The sequence below is a fragment of the Megalobrama amblycephala genome, linkage group LG12 (assembly GCF_018812025.1).
Source record: "Megalobrama amblycephala isolate DHTTF-2021 linkage group LG12, ASM1881202v1, whole genome shotgun sequence".
Classification (NCBI taxonomy): Eukaryota; Metazoa; Chordata; class Actinopteri; order Cypriniformes; family Xenocyprididae; genus Megalobrama; species Megalobrama amblycephala.
In genome coordinates this window covers 7,260,001-7,278,414 of record NC_063055.1, presented here as the reverse complement: position 1 = coordinate 7,278,414, position 18,414 = coordinate 7,260,001, and the positions used below count along the sequence as shown (strand labels likewise).

General features: G+C 37.4%; 1 protein-coding gene across 5 annotated transcripts in view; it reads right to left on the bottom strand.

The window, feature by feature from the left end:
• The window catches only part of tbc1d22b (TBC1 domain family, member 22B), a 56,325-nt gene extending 38,310 nt beyond the window's left edge, over positions 1–18,015 (bottom strand). Inside the window, exons 1-6 of one of the 5 annotated variants that reach the window (XM_048209360.1) lie at positions 17,724–18,015; positions 10,131–10,187; positions 9,747–9,865; positions 9,510–9,656; positions 8,528–8,695; positions 3,147–3,217 (exon numbers count right to left, since the gene is read on the bottom strand). In XM_048209360.1, the coding sequence (XP_048065317.1) occupies positions 3,147–3,217; positions 8,528–8,695; positions 9,510–9,656; positions 9,747–9,865; positions 10,131–10,187; positions 17,724–17,779 (618 nt within the window). In that variant the 5' untranslated portion in view covers positions 17,780–18,015. Of the gene's footprint in view, positions 1–3,146; positions 3,218–8,527; positions 8,696–9,509; positions 9,866–10,130; positions 10,188–17,723 lie in introns of all 5 variants that reach the window. The other 4 variants (XM_048209361.1, XM_048209357.1, XM_048209358.1 and 1 more) reach the window with 4 other exon arrangements.
• Positions 18,016–18,414: the final 399 nt, after the last annotated feature.

The window sequence follows — 18,414 nt, the reverse complement described above, 5'->3', positions numbered from 1 at the left end:
TTTATTGTCCATGGGGGCGAAATTTTGCCTGTTATACTGTACATAGAGAAAACTTTGTAATTCACATTGCATGAAGTAATTGCTTCATTTTAATACTTTGGGTTAGGGATTTGAACAAACCACTAACTCCAAGTATGAGCAATAATAATAATGATGCTTGCCTTAGCAAACACAACTAACTAAGAAGCGCATTTGAGAATACAGAAAACAGACCTCAGACCTCAAAAAGTCAAGAAAAAAAATCCACAACTCGGGGAGAAACTTCTAATCATGTAGCTACTAAACTAACACACAGGCAGGATGCAATTGTGTTAGTACATACTTGGTAGCTACAGACGAGTCCCTAAAGAGCAGACAACAAGTGCAGGCTATTTGTAGAGCAGACGTGGAGGCGTGGAACTGTCAGTTAGATTGTTGTCACGACTCTCCATCATGTTTCTGAAAATGATGTTTTTAAAGTGTCTTCCCCTCCCATTGTTTCTCAACTCTTGTTTTAATGAGCACACACAGAGTTGCGGAGCGCTTGAACACAAATGATAACGTACATTCAGAATCTGACTCTCAATTCAGCTCACGCCTGTAGCTTCAGGCGAATAATAAGTGCACAAACTCAGCTCGTTTGGATTTGCCCCATCATTGGCCTTTCAAAACTGTAATAACGACTATTAAATTCTATGATAAAAATCGAAATGATCTTAAAATGGCTTTCCAATGCGATCCTGAGAAGGTTTTGCTGAGGTTTGCGTGCTGTAAAACCAGGATCAAAGTTGGAAACGTTCACATTCGCTGACATAAACATGATATAGTCTTACAAAAACAAAAACGCAAGTGTCACTCTTTATAATTACAATTTGAACATGAAAAGTGGAGACAAAACGCTTCTATTTGGCACTCTACTATTTCTTTCAGCAAGCATCCACCACTGTATCTTTATACATATGGAATTATTTCGTCTAATCCCCCAGCAAACATTGCATGAAGCAGTAAAAGCTTGGAGGAGCTAGGCTGGGGTGGGGATTTGCTTGTACAGCTTAGCCTGGAGGTGTGTGTTATTGACGGTGTAAGTATTCACCAGAAAAGCAAATGAGGCTTGTAAAGCATTCTCCAAAAATCAGCACACATAGAGCCATAACACAGCAGCCCACTCTACCCCTCCTATGATGGCAATCACATTTCTGCTGACATTAATTGCTCAGCAAGTCCAATATTGCAAAACAAATCAATAACACACACTGAACTGAAAGTGACATGGATGTTTTATACCCTCTGAAAAGTGTAAAAAATGATTGCCCACCATATTCAGAACTAAACCACAAAGTTTGTGATGTTGGCTTACCGTAGGTAAAAAAAAGATTTTTACTTGCTATAATTAAATAAACAGTAATTTATCGTTTTCTACTATTCATTAAATTGAATATCCATTTGGCTGCAAATATTTATTTAACAAAATTATTTTCCCTAGGAAAAAAACAGATATATTCAGATATATTCTCGATCATAGATGGAAAAGACCATTTACAGCCAATACAGGCAATTTACCTTTTAAAGATTTTTAACAGTTATTAAGGTTGAGACAAAAACCTAGGACTAGTTTGCAAAAGTTGGTTTTAAAATAATCTCCAATATTTAACAAACGATTCGATTGACAGCGGCGGTCCTAGAGGCAAAACTGCTCAGAATGAGGAGTTCTACCATGAGGTATGAATGTCATGGGTGTGTGCGAAAAATCACATAATATACAATCCTTTACGAACATGAAAAATGCGAAGATGCCCCACCCCGCTGGTTGATTTCTTTCAAATTTCTCACAGGCCTCTAGGGCCGTGCGTCAAACAGGCCCAGCAAGTTTTGTTCCGAATGGCTTCCATTAACTTCAATCAGACTTAGGGTTGCGTAGTTTTAGCCATTTTTAAGTTTTTTTTCCATGTTATAGCGCCAAGTGATCAGTCGCGGCATCCTTTTTCACGCAACCACAGAATGAGCTCTTACATATGTGTGCCGAGTTCGGTGAAAATATCTCATTCCGTTCACGAGCTATAGCCATCTTAGTAAATGTGGCTCTACCCACTTAAGTTTTGGTGGCCCTTAGAGCCTGTGAATCGAACTTTTTTTTAATAATTATTGACAATCAGACTCCAGAGAATCTTGCTAGTTCGCAAAAGTAGGTTTACGAATAAACAAATATGAGGAATGTATCTTGAGCCTAGGATTGCAACACTTGAGCCTACGCCTAACGGTTTAGGAGTTATGAGCGATTTCGTACTTTTCACTGTAGTGCCCCCGTCAGGCCAATTGGGGCGACTCTTGGTGACCTTGTAGGCGGTGTGAGTACTACCAAAGTCCCTTTAAGACAAGTCATTTCACTCGGCGGCCATCTTTGAAACACCTCTCGGGCATCCTGGGCATCATGCAATCTCTTTGAATGGGGAAACATCAAATTCTCCAAAACTTTTCGCCAACCTTACGATTAAATTTCATATTAAAAATCACCAATGAAATCTAACAACAACCGGCTCATAAATTTAGTTTCTAAACGCTCGAATCATGACAAAAAAAAACTATTTTTCAGGCTGGATCAAGCTAATGCGCATGCGCAGACCTAAATGCGCGTCTCTTCGGAGGCGCGCGTCTGACTGTTTCTATAGAAACCGGTGATTCTAACGGCCGCTGAAGTGACGCGATGACTTTACCAGACGGCGATTGGCTCTTATTTAGAAGGCGGGACTTATTCCGCCATATTGCGCGTTACACTTTCTCCCACTCGAAACAATACGAGTGACACGTCTTGTGTTATACTATAGTCTTTGTACTACCAACCCTCAAAGTTTCAAGTCTCTACGACTTACAGTTGTTCTGCCCAATCACTTTTAGGGAAGAATGCTGATCCTTGGAAATTTTAAAAATTACAATAGGGTTTCAGAACTATGCACTTGAACCACTAAAATATTGGAAGGCATCAGAGCCATGGCCTAGTGGTTAGGGCATGTGTTGTGGTGATTATGTGAGCAGAATGAGTTCAAATATGCCTAACAGCATATTTCAGTACAATTCTTCCCTCTTTTCCACACTTTTTTTGTCCTCTCACCTGTTTTTAAAAAAAATAAGAATTGCAAAATGGAACTGATAAAGTACTAGTAAATACTTACCGATAAAAGTCTCCAGGTGACTGGCCGAACTTCACGAGGGATTCCTGACCAGCTATGCTTCCGTAACTCCTCTGTATGAACAAAAAGTGTAAAGTTAATCCAAAATGGCAAATACTTCAATAGCACAATAAAACTGTTGAGATGTTTTGTAGCTATAGCAGTAAATAGCTGCTGATAATACTCAAGCTGATGACACCATAGATCATAATGGTCCATAATGTTATATTGTTTACTTCTGATTCTGAATGAGTTTGATAGTGCTCCGTGGCTAACGGCTAATGCTACACTGAACTGTAGTTTAAACCTGAAAGTCCACTGTAAAAAGAGACCTGCAGGGGCAAGAGGGGATTGGAATCAAATTAAGTGGACCAAACAACTGAACACAGCCTTAATCAACAGTTAAAAGCATGCATCAAGAGTTTGTTCATAAATTTGTGATAGAAAATTATGCAAGACATACTTTAAATCTGCCTTCACAGGCCAGGTGTCACTTAACTTACAGTTCCATCAACATAATCGATAAACAATTATTTTTAATTAACAAACACTTTCCCAGTTTTCACTGCCATGCCACCTTGATCTATGGTAACTCCAATAAGACTTAACTGCACATTGATTTTAAAAGTAATGGCTGTGATGTTCAGGATTCACAGGTGATCAAGCAACGGCTTGGGATGTTGGCATGATGTTTGAAGAGCACCTTTAAAGGTGCCCTAGATTATGTTTTTAAAAGATGTAATATAAGTCTAAGGTGTCCCCTGAATGTGTCTGTGAAGTTTCAGCTCAAAATACCCCATAGATTTTTTTTAATTAATTTTTTTAACTGCCTATTTTGGGGCATCATTATAAACGCGCCGATTTTATGCTGTGGCCCCTTTAAATCCCGTGCTCTCCGCCCACAGAGCTCGCGCTTGCCTTAAACAGTGCATAAACAAAGTTTACACAGCTAATATAACCCTCAAAATGGATCTTTACAAAGTGTTCGTTATGCATGTGGCATGCATGCGTCGGATTATGTGAGTATTGTATACTGTTATATTGTTTACTTCTGATTTTGAATGAGTTTGATAGTGTTCCGTGGCTAACGGGTAATGCTACACTGTTGGAGAGATTTATAAAGAATGAAGTTGTGTTTATGCATTATACAGACTGCAAGTGTTTAAAAATGAAAATAGCAACGGCTGTCTTGTCTCCGTGAATACAGTAATAACCGATGGTAACTTTAACCACATTTAACAGTACATTAGCAACATGCTAATGAAACATTTAGAAAGACAATTTACAAATATTAGGGCTGTAACGATATGCGATATGAAACCGAAATCGCGATACGCAGGTCCACGAACCTGTATCGCGATGTGAGAAGGCAGAATCGCGACACACCCTTTCCAACTCCCAGAGTTATCCTTCCTGTCCAGATCCAATGCTACCACATTTTTAAATTACTATAAGTATTAGGGGTGTAACGATTTATCGTAGATGTTGTGTCTCAATCAGCTCTCTAGTTCAGTAAGTGTTTCGGGCACACATTGAATCTTGCAAGCAGGTTTAAACGTTTCTCATGTCAGTCTCTTGCATGGTCGCGTGAGAAAAGTCGTGGCTTGCTTTCACCGCAGTGCACAGCAACAGCTGTGCTCACAGAAAAGCAAAAGACGCTTGCGATGCTTTGCTTTAAGAAGTTCTGTGGGGCCGTTCACATATTGCGTCTTTTCCGCGTGCAAGTTAATTATTATTTTCAAATGTAGCCGCGCGGCAGGCGCGCTCATAATGGGATCAACGCGGTCGTGACGCGCATGCAATTCTCAACTTCTCAGAATGCCGCAAGCGCACCGCAGGTCGTGTGACAAGAATCAACCGATCAGCTATGGCCTTTCCGTAACAAAACATCAAAAGCTCAGCCGAACAGCTGATCATAGCTGTACATGGTGGTTTTTATATCTTATCTCCATCAATATATCTCGTAGTAAAACTAATGCAAGGGCTAGAAATCATTTATCCTTTGCAGAAACATCCTGATCCTCTTGGAGAGCTCAGTTCATGGTTGCATAGCAACGACCGACGCCACGGGAGCGCAAGCGCTTTGGAAAGAAGGAGAAGCGGTGCGGCCGCGCCTTCCACGCGTTTTTAGACGCGATATGTGAACGGCCCCTATTCATAATTCTAAGTTCATGTTAAATTTAACATTTTTTTTCAGTGACAGACAGCCCTATTCAACTGTTAATTTGAATACAGAAGGTTTTTATTAAACCTTGAAATGTGATCTTGTATGTACAACAAGGAAAATTATTGAAATTTGTTAATGTTTTTTTAATAAATCTTGTTTGAATTTCAGTTTCATTTTGTTCAAAATATCGTGATACGTATCGTATCGTGTACTCCGTATCGAGATACGTACCGTATCGTGACCTGAGCGTATCGTTACACCCCTAACAAATATCACTAAAAATATCATGTTATCATGGATCATGTCAGTTATTATTGCTCCATCTGCCATTTTTCGCTATTGTTCTTGCTTGCTTACCTAGTCTGATGATTTGGTTGTGCACATCCAGACGTTAATACTGGCTGCCCTTGTCTAATGCCTTTTATAATGTTGGAAACGTGGGCTGGCATATGCAAATATTGTGGGCGTACACCCCGACTGTTACGTAACAGTCAGTGTTATGTTGAGATTTGCCTGTTCTTCGGAGGTCTTTTAAACAAATGAGATTTATTTAAGAAGGAGGAAACAATGGAGTTTGAGACTCACTATATGTCATTTCCATGTACTGAACTCTTGTTATTTAACTATGCCAAGATAAATTCAATTTTTCATTCGAGGGCACCTCTAAGTCAAGTGAAGTCACCTTTATTTATATAGCGCTTTATGCAATCCAGATAGTTTCAAAGCAACTTAACATGATAACAGGAAAATGATTCAATGATGCAAACAGTGTTCATTTTGGCTGTACAGCAGCTCTAAAAGAAAACGGAGTCATTGTTCAGCTGAAGTTAGTTCAGTGTTGATTCAGTTCCATAGCAAAGATAATCAATTATTAAATTAGTTCATTTCATCTATAAAGAAGTTCTGCAGAAAATAATGTCATCATCCAGATTAGAAGCATCTGTGCCGTGGTGTGGCCAGCACTGATGTTTATCTGTGGTGCACATGTGAACACAGCAAGATTGAGCTTGGTTTTCAGTATTTCACAACCCCTTTTTTCCCTATCACACAGGAAAAACCTTTTCTTAATCTGTTTTTGTCTTGTTTTCCAGTAAAATATCTAAACATCTTTACAAGATGACGCATTTACTTGAGAAGGAAACTGATCTAAAGATATTAACCCTAGCATTCAGAGAACATCTTGAAATAAGTTTATTTCTTATAACATCAGCTGCTTCTTGTTCAAAGTATAATTCTCAAATCATAATAAATTTATTCAATGGGTAAGTAAAATAAACTTAATTCAAGACCAATTATTAAACAAATTATTTGCCAATGGGTAAGAAAAATAAACTTAATTTAAGATCTATTATTAAACAAGTATTTAAAAATATTTGTGTTTAATAATATATCTTAAATTAGGTTTAGATCTTAAACAATTTTGCTTCTCAAGTGAATTGCTTTGTTTTAAGGATGTTTGACTGGGAAAAAAAAGATACAAATAGTATTAAGAAAATGATTTTGGCAGTGTATTTGCTGTTGCTTCTCTTCAATGTCTCTGAAGAAAAATATTCTTTACTTTAGAGTTTAAAATTAGTCAAAATTTCTTCCGGAAATTTGTCATCGCAAAACTCGTATATTTCATATACTATATTTTTATGCGGTTGCTAGGGTATTCTGTGTGGTTGCTAGATGGCTTCTTACCGGCACCAAGCCAAAATAGCATGGAAAGGGGGCCTAGCTCATTTACATTTAAAGGGACACACACAAAAACAGTGGCTTGTTTTTGCTCGTACCCAAATAGGGGCAAATTTGACAAGCTATAATAAATGATCTGTGGAGTATTTTGAGCTGAAACTTCAAAGACACATTCTGGGAACAGCAGAGACTTATATTGCATCTTGTAAAAAGGGGAATAATAGGTCTTCTTTAAGTCCTTTACTAAAGCAGATGCCTCTTTAACGTTACAAAAAGTATCTATAAACAATTCAGGACAAGCTACATGCTAAAGTGTGACTGATAGTAATTATAATCCTTGCCTTTGCAAGCGCCACGATCAAAGAAAGAAAAATCAATGGTATTGTACTTTTGAGTCTTACAATAAAGAGCAAAGATAATTGTTGTCATGACAACCAGATGAATAACAGTGAATTTCAGCCATTCTCTCTGTCTGTTCCTTTTTTATTATCATTGAGTGGAGCTTTTCAACTCCACCATTCTCAATTACTTATTTTGTCATTGTTATAGAGACAACATTACATTGCAGGTGGATGCCATTAGACCAAATATCATCGATCTGTCCAGGTGCTGAAGCCTACACTACTTTTTGAGGATTGTTTTTGTGAACTCCCGCCAAGCCCTCTGGGTCATTGCGATCAGCGAATATAAAACTGCTTTTCACAACGCCTATGAAAACTTAAAGACTTGCTGAGCAACATCTGGTGAGATCGCTCCTGGGTCGTTTTTGAGTTAGAACAAACATGAAACCGATATTCAAGCGCTCCTAAAATACTAATGGTATTGGACACCTGCCAACCGTCCCATGATAGCAGAATGATGAAAGATCTCAGAAGCCATTATGAACCCAGAATACTGTGCAGGGAAGCCCCTCCAACTATATCACAAGCACATTTTTCATAAGGCACTGTGAAAGAAGTGCACAAGCATTATTTTCCCCTCCAATGACTGATGGTTCTCATTCCCCCGTGATTTCAGCCTGTCACTCAGAAACCTCAGAGCCTGCGGAGGCTGAAACTATAAAGCAAAGAAGAGTGAATCTCTTTGATAGCATCATTATAGCATCAGCGGCACAAATGAGAGAAGGCACACGCAGAACTTGTTTTTGTTCCACCAGCTCGCAGGTGCACTCGAAGAGACGATTTGTTGGAGAACGTGGGGAGAACAGAAGGGCCTCTCAGCATGAACTCAGGAAGAGTAGGATAACATCATGGATGGGTTTTATCCATTCTGCCATCCCACACTGTCTCACCTGGCAAAGAGATTTAGCTAGAGGCTGAAAAACAGGCGACAGAACAAGGTGCGAACACATGTGAGGGTTTTTGTGGCTTTCCGTTTTGAGATGGTCCGGATGGATGAACATAATTATCTTATAAAAGTATACAAGTAACCCCCACAAGTGACCAGTTTTTTTTTTCCCCACTGAAAACAGTCCTTTTTTTTTTTTTTTTTTTACATTTAATCCTAGCAAAATTCACTAATTGTTTGCTTTAAAGCTTACCCAGGTCTGTGTTGGGGCTGGCAAGTAGCTGCTTGAATTTATCCAACCGAGTCTTCTCTCTCACAGTCATGGGCGGAGCTCCTGAGGCATTTTGGTCTGAAATGCGGGCAACTAATGGAATGACGGGACGCACAGGAAGTGACTGCTGTTTCTGCAGGGTATTGCGAGCTAAACAGGACAGAAAGATACAAATATAATTGAGCACTGTAAAAATAATAAAATATATTAATATATCATATATATAAATCCATTCAATTGTCAATGTTATTTTTTTATAGTAGGGCTATTTTTCAATTATGATGAATTGATTACCCGTTTTTCTAACCCTTATCGAGTTTAGCCATTAAATTATTTAGTTGAAAGCAGTCAAAAAGTCATTTATACAGCCGTACCAGCTGTATAACAAACAACAATTAGGTAATATTGATACTTTTCAGAATACAGGCAGCCTTAAGGGTTAGTTCACCCAAAAAATGAAAATTCTGTCATTAATTACTCACCCTCATGTCGTTCCAAACCTTATCGTTTTATATGATGAGCAGATTTAATTTAGGCTTTTATTCACATATAAACATTGATCAGCAAGCATAAACAGAAGCTCAGCCAAATCTCATTGGTTCTCGCACGTCAAGCAAACATGCTTGAGCTTCTGTTTACAACTTATGTGTGCGTTGATGAATATTTATGTGAATTTCAACCTGTTCATCAAATAAAGCGATCATGTCTCTTCTGAAAAATTGGACTAAATCACTCAATTCATATGGTTTCGTTTTACGATCTCTTCATGAACTTTTTGTGTCAGTGTCAGTGTCAGTTGCTTATCTGTCTATTAGAGGAACAGAAAGCTCTCAGATTTCATCAAAAAGATCTTCATTTGTGTTCCGAAGATGAACGAAAGTCTTACGGGTTTGGAACGACATTTTAAATGCATTTTACAGCTTCTTACAATGGTGTAGCTGGAAAACAACAGCTACCAGCATACCTGCATTAACATTCAGCTGGGCGTCGCTACAGGACTTTACCACCCTGCCATTGGCTGGACCACTTTCAACATCCAGTCGATATTGATCGTGGTTTGTGTTGATTGGTTCCTGCCTGTCTGATGGGCGGGGAAGTGGCTCTGTGTCCTCTGGGGATTTGAAAAGTTTGAGGCGGGGCGTCTGAGGCGTAGAACGTGATTGGACCGGGGAAGATGAGTACTGTTTGAGACTAAACATACCGTCATCCTCTTCATCATCAATGTCCCATGCATCATTGGTGCTCCGGGCAAATTCGTGGAAAGTTGCAGGTTTTTTGGATTTGGCATTCAAACTGCTGGCCTTCGGAGTGTCTTTTAATCTGTAGCAAAACAAATAAAGAGCTTTTTAAAGCACACATTCTATAATACATAGATTGGTTACAGTAAGTGCATGACAAATACACAACAAAAATCAAAAGTTGCAAAAGGTTTATGCAAATCTTGCACTCAAACATGTTCAGATGGATTTGGACCACAACTGAAATCAAAAAAATAAAAAAAAAATATGAGGAGAGTAAAGGAACAAATAACTGAAAAAGAAATGGCTGATTTGCATGCAGACAGTCGACAGCTATCAGCACTTACGGACGGTGTCTCCGTGGGTCCAGAGGAGGGTGCTGTGCTCCATATACTGGCTGTAAACTAAGAGAAAGAAAAGCTGACATGTACTATAAAGAGTCAGAAAAAGGGCTGGGTGACCCTGAATACTTTCAGCCTTTTGACAATATCTGATATACATCTCAATATTTACAATCTCATGTTGTTCCAAACCCTTATGATTTTCCTTCTTCCATGGAATGAAAAAAGCAAACTTCTGAGGAATATCTTGGCCAATCCACTATTTTATGTAATGAAAGAAAATGAGGACTGGGAATGTCAAGCTCCAAAATGACATATAAAACACTATACAAGAATAATAAAAGTTTAAATCAGAGACGCCATTAAAACATGTCTTAACGCCCTGGTATTTCTGAGTCACAAGATAAGGAAGGATAGTAAAACTAGGTTAAAGACACGGCTATGTTCATAACGAACGAGTGAAATGACTTGCCTTTAAGGTACTTTGGCAAAATACATACTGCAAAAACAGTAAGAATAGCATTGCAATATGCTATTCCGAACATAGCCTTTAGAAAAAAGTAACCAAATAAAAATTGCACTTAAATAATTTCTGTTTTGACATTCACAATGCTGCTTAACTGTGTATTGCAAATATACTCATATATAATATACTTATAAATATATAAGTATATAAGATAAATACACTTCCTTTTTTTTTTTTCCCCATCCCCCAGCTCTAGTTGAAAACCAAAGTCTGGAGATGCAGAGGTAGGTTAAAACTACTCCTGAGCAGGAGGATAGATATGCTAGTCCTTGGTGACAGGAAAAAATACATCTCAAATTAAAAGTCAAGCACACTGCTGGGCCCTCCATATTACAACAACATATAAATACAAATCTCTACAATATTAGAGGCTACCGTGAGTTACTGAGCAATATCCCGCACAATGGTGAGATAAGTCCAAACACTGCAGTGCTAAGCAGAATTTTTACGGGCAGCACAGGGCCATAGGCGTGGTCATATTGTTGAAAGGAATATTAACAGTATGGTTGTTACAAGGCCCTTTTCTGTTGAAATCAACACAATTCTAAATGCATTATGTGCAAATGGGACCACAGAATAATTGGCAAAAACACAATGTAGCTGAAATATGGCTCATCAATTTTTATGAGAGTACAAAATAAAAGGTAAATTACTTCCAGATATGTAAGCAAGCCGCTTGCATTTGCATTAAATATTAGGCTGTGTGAGCAAGGAGTGTGTTTGAATAAACGAGCGGCTTGCCGGAGGGCAGCATTATCTTAGACTCATGGTGTTCCTTCTGCTATACACACACAGATGCCTTTTCCACACTATAATCTACATACAAAAGCTAACGTAGTGGGAGAACTGTCAATATAATTATTCATTTCCCTTAATAGGAATTTCATTAAAGTGAATTAAACAAGTCCATAATTTAGCTATCAACAGACAGACCTTTTTTGTGTGCCACTATTATGATGCTTTTCCACTGTGTTTTACGACTCGGCAAGCTTTGGCTCGGTTTACATTTCCACTGCAGTTAGTACCGCTTCAAAGTGGGTGGGATTATTTACTTAGTTACTTAGAAAGTTACTTAGTTCTGCTTTAAGTCAAAAAAAAAATAAAATAAAACTTTTTAAAAAAAAGTCAATTTTTTATTCGTATATTTTGCTAAAGTTACATTTGGCAGTATGGCTCTGTTCTAAATTCCCTGTGCTTTTCATGAGCTCCATGAAAGCTAAGACTGGGAACAGCAGCAGCTTCTGGGGACAACCTCCCATTTTGTAACTGGAAGAGCAGCACAAAATCCCCCTATTGAGAACAGAGCATGCATCAACGACAACAGAATGTAAGTAAAACAGAAGTTTAAGGAGGAGCTGGGGAGGAGGTGGGTTGCAAGCAGTGTGCAGTGGAAGCAGCCAAGCAAGGAGAGAGACGGAAACTGCGTTTAAAGGGTTAGTTCACCCAAAAATGAAAATTCTGTCATTAATTACTCACCCTCATGCCGTTCCACACCTGTAAGACCTTCGTTCATCTTCGGAACACAAATTAAGATATTTTAGTTGAAATCCGATGGCTCCGTGAGGCCTCCATAGGGAGCAATGACATTTCCTCTCTCAAGATCCATAAAGGTACTAAAAATAGGGCTGCACGATTAATTGCATGAGATTGTCATGCGTGTCTCATCAGTAAAGCCGGTTCTGTGATTAGCGGTAAATGTCCATCACCTGCTTTCAAATGGAGCGGCACTTAATATACAGAGCCGTAGTTCGTGGACAAGCTACGCAATATCGTGTTCATAATCGCAGATGAATCGCTTTCGATTACGAACGCGATATTGCGTAGCTTGTCCGCAAACTACGGCTCTGTATATTAAGTGCCACTCCATTTGAAAGCAGGTGATGGACATTTACCGCTAATCACAGAACCGGCTTTACTGACGAGACACGCATGACAAAAGCATGCGATTAATCGTGCAGCCCTACCTAAAAACATATTTAAATCGGTTCATGTGAGTACAGTGGTTCAATATTAATATTATAAAGCGACGAGAATATTTTTGGTGCACCAAAAAAAAAAAAACAATCAGTGTATCGAATCTGCTGTTCGGAGCGCCAAAGTCACATGATTTCAGCCGTTGGCAGTTTGACACGCGATCTGAATCATGATTCGGTACACTGATTCATTTGTGCTCTGAATCTTCCTGAAGCAGTGTTTTGAAATCAGCCATCGCTAAATAAGTCGTTATTTTGGTTTTTTTGGTGCACCAAAAATATTCTCGTCGCTTTATAATATTAATATTGAACCACTGTACTCAATAAATACGTTTTTAGTACCTTTATGGATCTTGAGAGAGGAAGTGTCATTGCTGGCTATGGAGGCCTCACGGGGCCATCGGATTTCAACTAAAATATCTTAATTTGTGTTCCGAAGATTAACGAAGGTTTTACGGGTGTGGAGCTGTAATATTGCCACATATTTGTAATAAATTCGAACCATATGTTAGCATTAGCATACTTGTTTTGTTTTGTTTTCATTATAGCCTGTAATGATTAATACATTATAAAAATCCATCATCTCCCATGTTTCCTTTGAAAATCTGTTTGTGCCATTGTTTGTGAAAATGTACATACGTCTACTAAGTATCTTCGCTTGGATTACAACGTCACATGCCTGCATGTTGCATGCAATTTTTCTCCAATGAGGTGGTGGAGGAGGCGGGATATGGGTTATTAGCTATTAGCTATTATTGGCTATTAGCTGTGAGCAGACAGTGTCAATGTACTGTAGAGAACGGCGACCATAAATGTAAAGAAACGAAGCTGCTTGCCAGATATTTTTCCAACAAGAAACCATATTTTTTTTAAAATAAGCCCAAAAAAATGCAACCCATGATATTTTAACGTGACTTACCAAAAAAAAAAAAAAAAGCCCAAAGTCGCGTATTATAAGCGGACTTGGCAACTCTGACTGGTGCCAGTCGGTACTAAAAAAAGAAAAAGTTGACGGTACTGCTGTACCGGTAGTACCTAGTACTGGGTATATCGGCTACCCGCTTATAGATGCTGCATTCAAACACTCCCCTCCATGTTTGTTTGAAAGCTTTCTGAGCGTCAAAGTTTTCTATTTACAGCATGTTTGTGTTGAGCACTGTAGCCAATCACAATCATATCTGTTGAGCGCGTGAACACAATGGCTTATCATACTATTTTAGACCGACCAGTTTTTTTGTTTTTTTGCCTAAATGGTGATATACTGTATATATCTTGGTATTTTCTATTTGAATTTTTAAAAAAAATCTGTATTTATTAAAAAAAAGAAGAAAAAAAAAAAAAACGTATTTCACTTCCTGTCCAATGTTGTCCTACAAACAATGTTCATATTGAAGGCTATGAAAACAAATCTACATTACATATAACATTACAATCTAAAAACAAAAATAATTAAATTTTAAAGTTAAAAGTTAAATTTTTTCTGTGATTTTTTTTTTCTCCACAGATTCTGCAAGGGGTTCACAAACTTTCAAGCAGATATATACAATAATGCCTCATTCCATATTATTTATAAAAAAAATCTATATATTGTACAAACTTGATATACAATACAATGTTCATCCACAAGACATGCAGTATTGTATATTAACCGCTACCGTGTCAAAACTTACAGAATATACCTTTAATTCAACATTTTTTGCTCTGGTAATGAAATTGGTACTGAGAACCGCAAAATTGTACTGGTATTGGTACAGACTGCTGAAATGTTGGATCTGTAACAACCCTAGCCTCTATACAAACAAGGCTCATATTATTTGACTGAGAAGACAGGCACCAAGGTTGTCTGGAGGCATCTAGTATCAGTTTTGTATGCTCTGTCCCTTCTGTTGAATGAGATAAATGGTGAGAAAGTGGCCACACCTCTCATCCACTCATGTTACAGCAGGACCACACCCACTGTACATCCTCCAAATGCTGCGGATTCACCTGAACAAGCAACTCAAAGAGTCTGGAATCACAACCACACCCAATAACAGCCGGTTCAGCACTGCCTGTTCATCTTTCTCATCACAGAGGGGAATTCCATCTGTTTCTAACATCACCTTCATTGTGCTCTGCTAAATGTAAACTTAAGTTATGAGGTCCTGAAAACATTTATATACCCATTTTTTGGAGAACTGTTTCCAAAAAACAGCTTGATGATTCTCAGTAAAAGTTTAGGAATTTTTACTTTATTTAAAATAAATGGAAAAAAATATCACCATCACTAACATATAAATAACTTAATTAAAAAAAAAATAATAATCAAAAGTTTGGGCTCAGTATGATTTTTTTTTTTTTTCCCAGAAATTGATACTTTTATTCAAATGCATTAAACTGATAAAAAAGACAGCAATGATAATGTCAATGTTACAAAAGATTTTCATGTAAAAAAAAATGCTATTCTTTTGAACTTTCTATTTATCAAAGAATCCTGAAAAAAACTGCATCACAGTTTCCACAAAAATATTAAGCAGCACAACTGTATTCACCATTGATAATAATAATAAATGTTTTTTGAGCAACACATCAATATATTAGAATGATTTCGGAAGGATCATGTGACGCTAAAGACTGGAGTAATGGCTGTTGTGTTTTAAAATATATTAAATAAAAAACTATAATTTTAAATTAATAATATTTCTCAATTCTGTTTGTTCATGACTGTATTTTTGATCAAATGAATGCAGCCTGGTTAAAGGTGCTACAGAGGATGTTTTGTTTTATACATATTTGCAATATTACTTGAAACTGTCTTTACTAACTGATAAAAGACTATTTATTAGGTGCACTGAAAGGAATAATATTAATATACATCATCTGTGCACGAGGTAGGGCCTTATAAACATCAGCCGATCGTTTACGCGATCATCACGTAAATGATTGGCCCTCTGGCTTGTCAATCACTGCCGTGACGTTCCTTGTGAGAGACGAGCGCGGCTGCGCGCTCCAGTAACTTTCCACACTCCACAGGCGCCGCATGCAATGTTTTTGTCAGGAGACAGGAGTAACAACTGCAGATTATGAGTTACCTGCGGTGAGTCCGACATAATGAATCCACTAACACGATACAGCGAATGCCGGTGGTAAACACTCGCGTTCCAATACTCGTGCACGAGTTTTGGGAGGCGTTCCCTTGAAATGTGAAGGAGGGGGGTTGTTCTTACGCATGTGCTCATTTCAAAAACTCACTAACAAGTCTTTGGTTTCTCAGTCGACGAAAAGATCCTCTTTAGCACCTTTAACATAAGAATCTTCTTTTTAAAGAACATAAATCTTGCTGATCCCAAACTTTAAAACAGTAGTGCAAGAATTATCACCTTTCTAAAACAAAAATAATACAAATTATTAAAATATCAGTTATATTATCTGGAGACATTTTGAATATCTTGCTTAACATGCCCCTGAATAAAGTGTTAACCTAAAATATGTTGTTTTTATTTGTTTGTTTTTATCATAAAACTTTTTTTTTTCTTGCAAAGGATGCACTCCACATACAGGAACTATAAAATAGAGAAGAATCATTTAAAATCATCACAAAATCTAAATTGACCATTCTTATTTATTTATTTTTTTTATGGAATATTGCAGTATTTATTATAAATTATTTATCCAAGCACATCTGTTTTTTTTTAATTAATGTGCCCTCATAATCTTTAATCAAAATATCATCCTCACCCTCTTGCAATGACATCTCTTCTCTTCTCTGATGATGCGTTTACTGGTGCAAGGGCGGGGCAACCTGTCACTCGCATGAGATCGACCAATAGCAAACCACAACCATCCAATCAATTCCTAATGGACAAAATCAAATCTCGCCATACATTTTTTTCTTGCTGTTTCATGGTGACTTTAATAACAATAAAAAAATATATATTCACTTTGATCATAGCATAGATTTTGTGCAAAAAATACATAAGTCTCCCTTCAATACTTTAAGAAAGACTGGGATCTGCTGAACAAGAACAAAATCTAGGACTAAAGTCAATGTCAAGTACTTAATCAAAACCTACTGCCAATAACTTCCAGATACAGACAAAATATTTAGATAACAGCAAATGATCAGTAACAACATACAACTCATGCTGTCTTAAAGACAAATGAACTTATATCTATGAATATAAATGTTTAAATATTCTCAAGACTGAAACTATTGGACAAAAACAGACTTTGTTTTAACATGGTTAGAAACAATTATACTCCTGTAAAGGCAAAACAGACTGCTGACCACCAGAGTAGCAGCACTAACAGCAGCGAATCTTCTGCATGACAGTTCCTCTTTAGGAAGATTATGCAACGGCCCAATATAAAATCTGATCTCCAGTAAACTGTCCAGTCATCACAAGCTCACATTCACGCAGAGTCAGATGAACTGATTCTGTCTGTGACCATGAAAATCCAAACAACCTGCTAACGAAGCACACTCAGCAAACTCAGTCCAGACTAAACAACAGGCCCAGCAAAGACAAACATGCCTGCTTTAAGAGCTTTCAACTAAATAGTGTTCAGAAAACAACCAAAACTGCACTGCACTGGCAGGAAGTTGTGTTTCATTTAAATAAATTACCAAGGCAACCACTGTATAGTACATATATAGCATCGTATGGTTAGTAAAATGTTATTAACATCACAACAAATTATTTGGACATCATATAGTGTAAGAATCGTTTTGTTTTTGATGACGATGGCAGCTAAAACCATAGTTACCATAATTCCATAGTAGCAAAAATAAGGTATTTTGGTGGTAACTATGTTTACCACGGTGAACTTTATGTAAACCAGGCTTAACATTAACTTCGCTACCATAAGTGGTTTCGTAATATGTCAAAACAATCAATAGTAATTTAAATAAATAATTTAGATCTTTACAACTTCTTTGATGACCAAATACGCAGCACACTTCTGGGATGCCAAGAATGTTGTCAAAATATGTCATCAGCCATAGTGTCCAGTAAACAAACCAGCTGGTCAAAGCCGAGACATTATTATAAAATGACTTCTGACAATAAAAGAACACACTTAAAGCTACTTTAAAACAGAGAAATTAATGATTAAATTCACCTCCCGGGAACCTTTTGGTTTCTCCTCCAGAAATGAATCCTGTTGTCGGTGGCCATGGCGAGAGGACGCCCAATTTCACTCTAAAACATCCATGAAACCGAACAGCACGCATGTGCAGATATCCAACGGCGAAAACTATATGTTTAGTTCTATTGCCGCGTGTGTGTTACTTTGTTTTGATTAGTTATTGCGAGTATTTTGACAACACAGAATGTGCCTACAACGGTTCTGGATGGACGTCGCCATCTTGGAGGTGAGTGAGGTCGCGCTGTGATTGGCTGAAATGAAGAACAGGTGCAGAGGGGCGGACCAATGGGGTTCGCGTATTTTAGTTATAGCTGTACATATTTTGATATTTACAACGCCGATATTCTCTGTAATAATGTTTGCTTGTAATAATGATGTTTGTAAAAATGTGTACACCTTGTAATGTACAGAACAATGCGATATAGAACATAAAGAGGACAATAGTTCCACAAGTTCCAGAACTTTGTATCGCCCCTCCTTTAATGTTTGTTTGTAAATCCTATTATTCTAAGTGATTATTCTCAGAGATCTCATTCTCTTTTTTTTTATGAAATTAAAAGCAGTAAAACAAATACTAACATGATGTATAAATACTTCACTATATATATATATATATATATATATATATATATATATATATATATATATATATATATATATATAT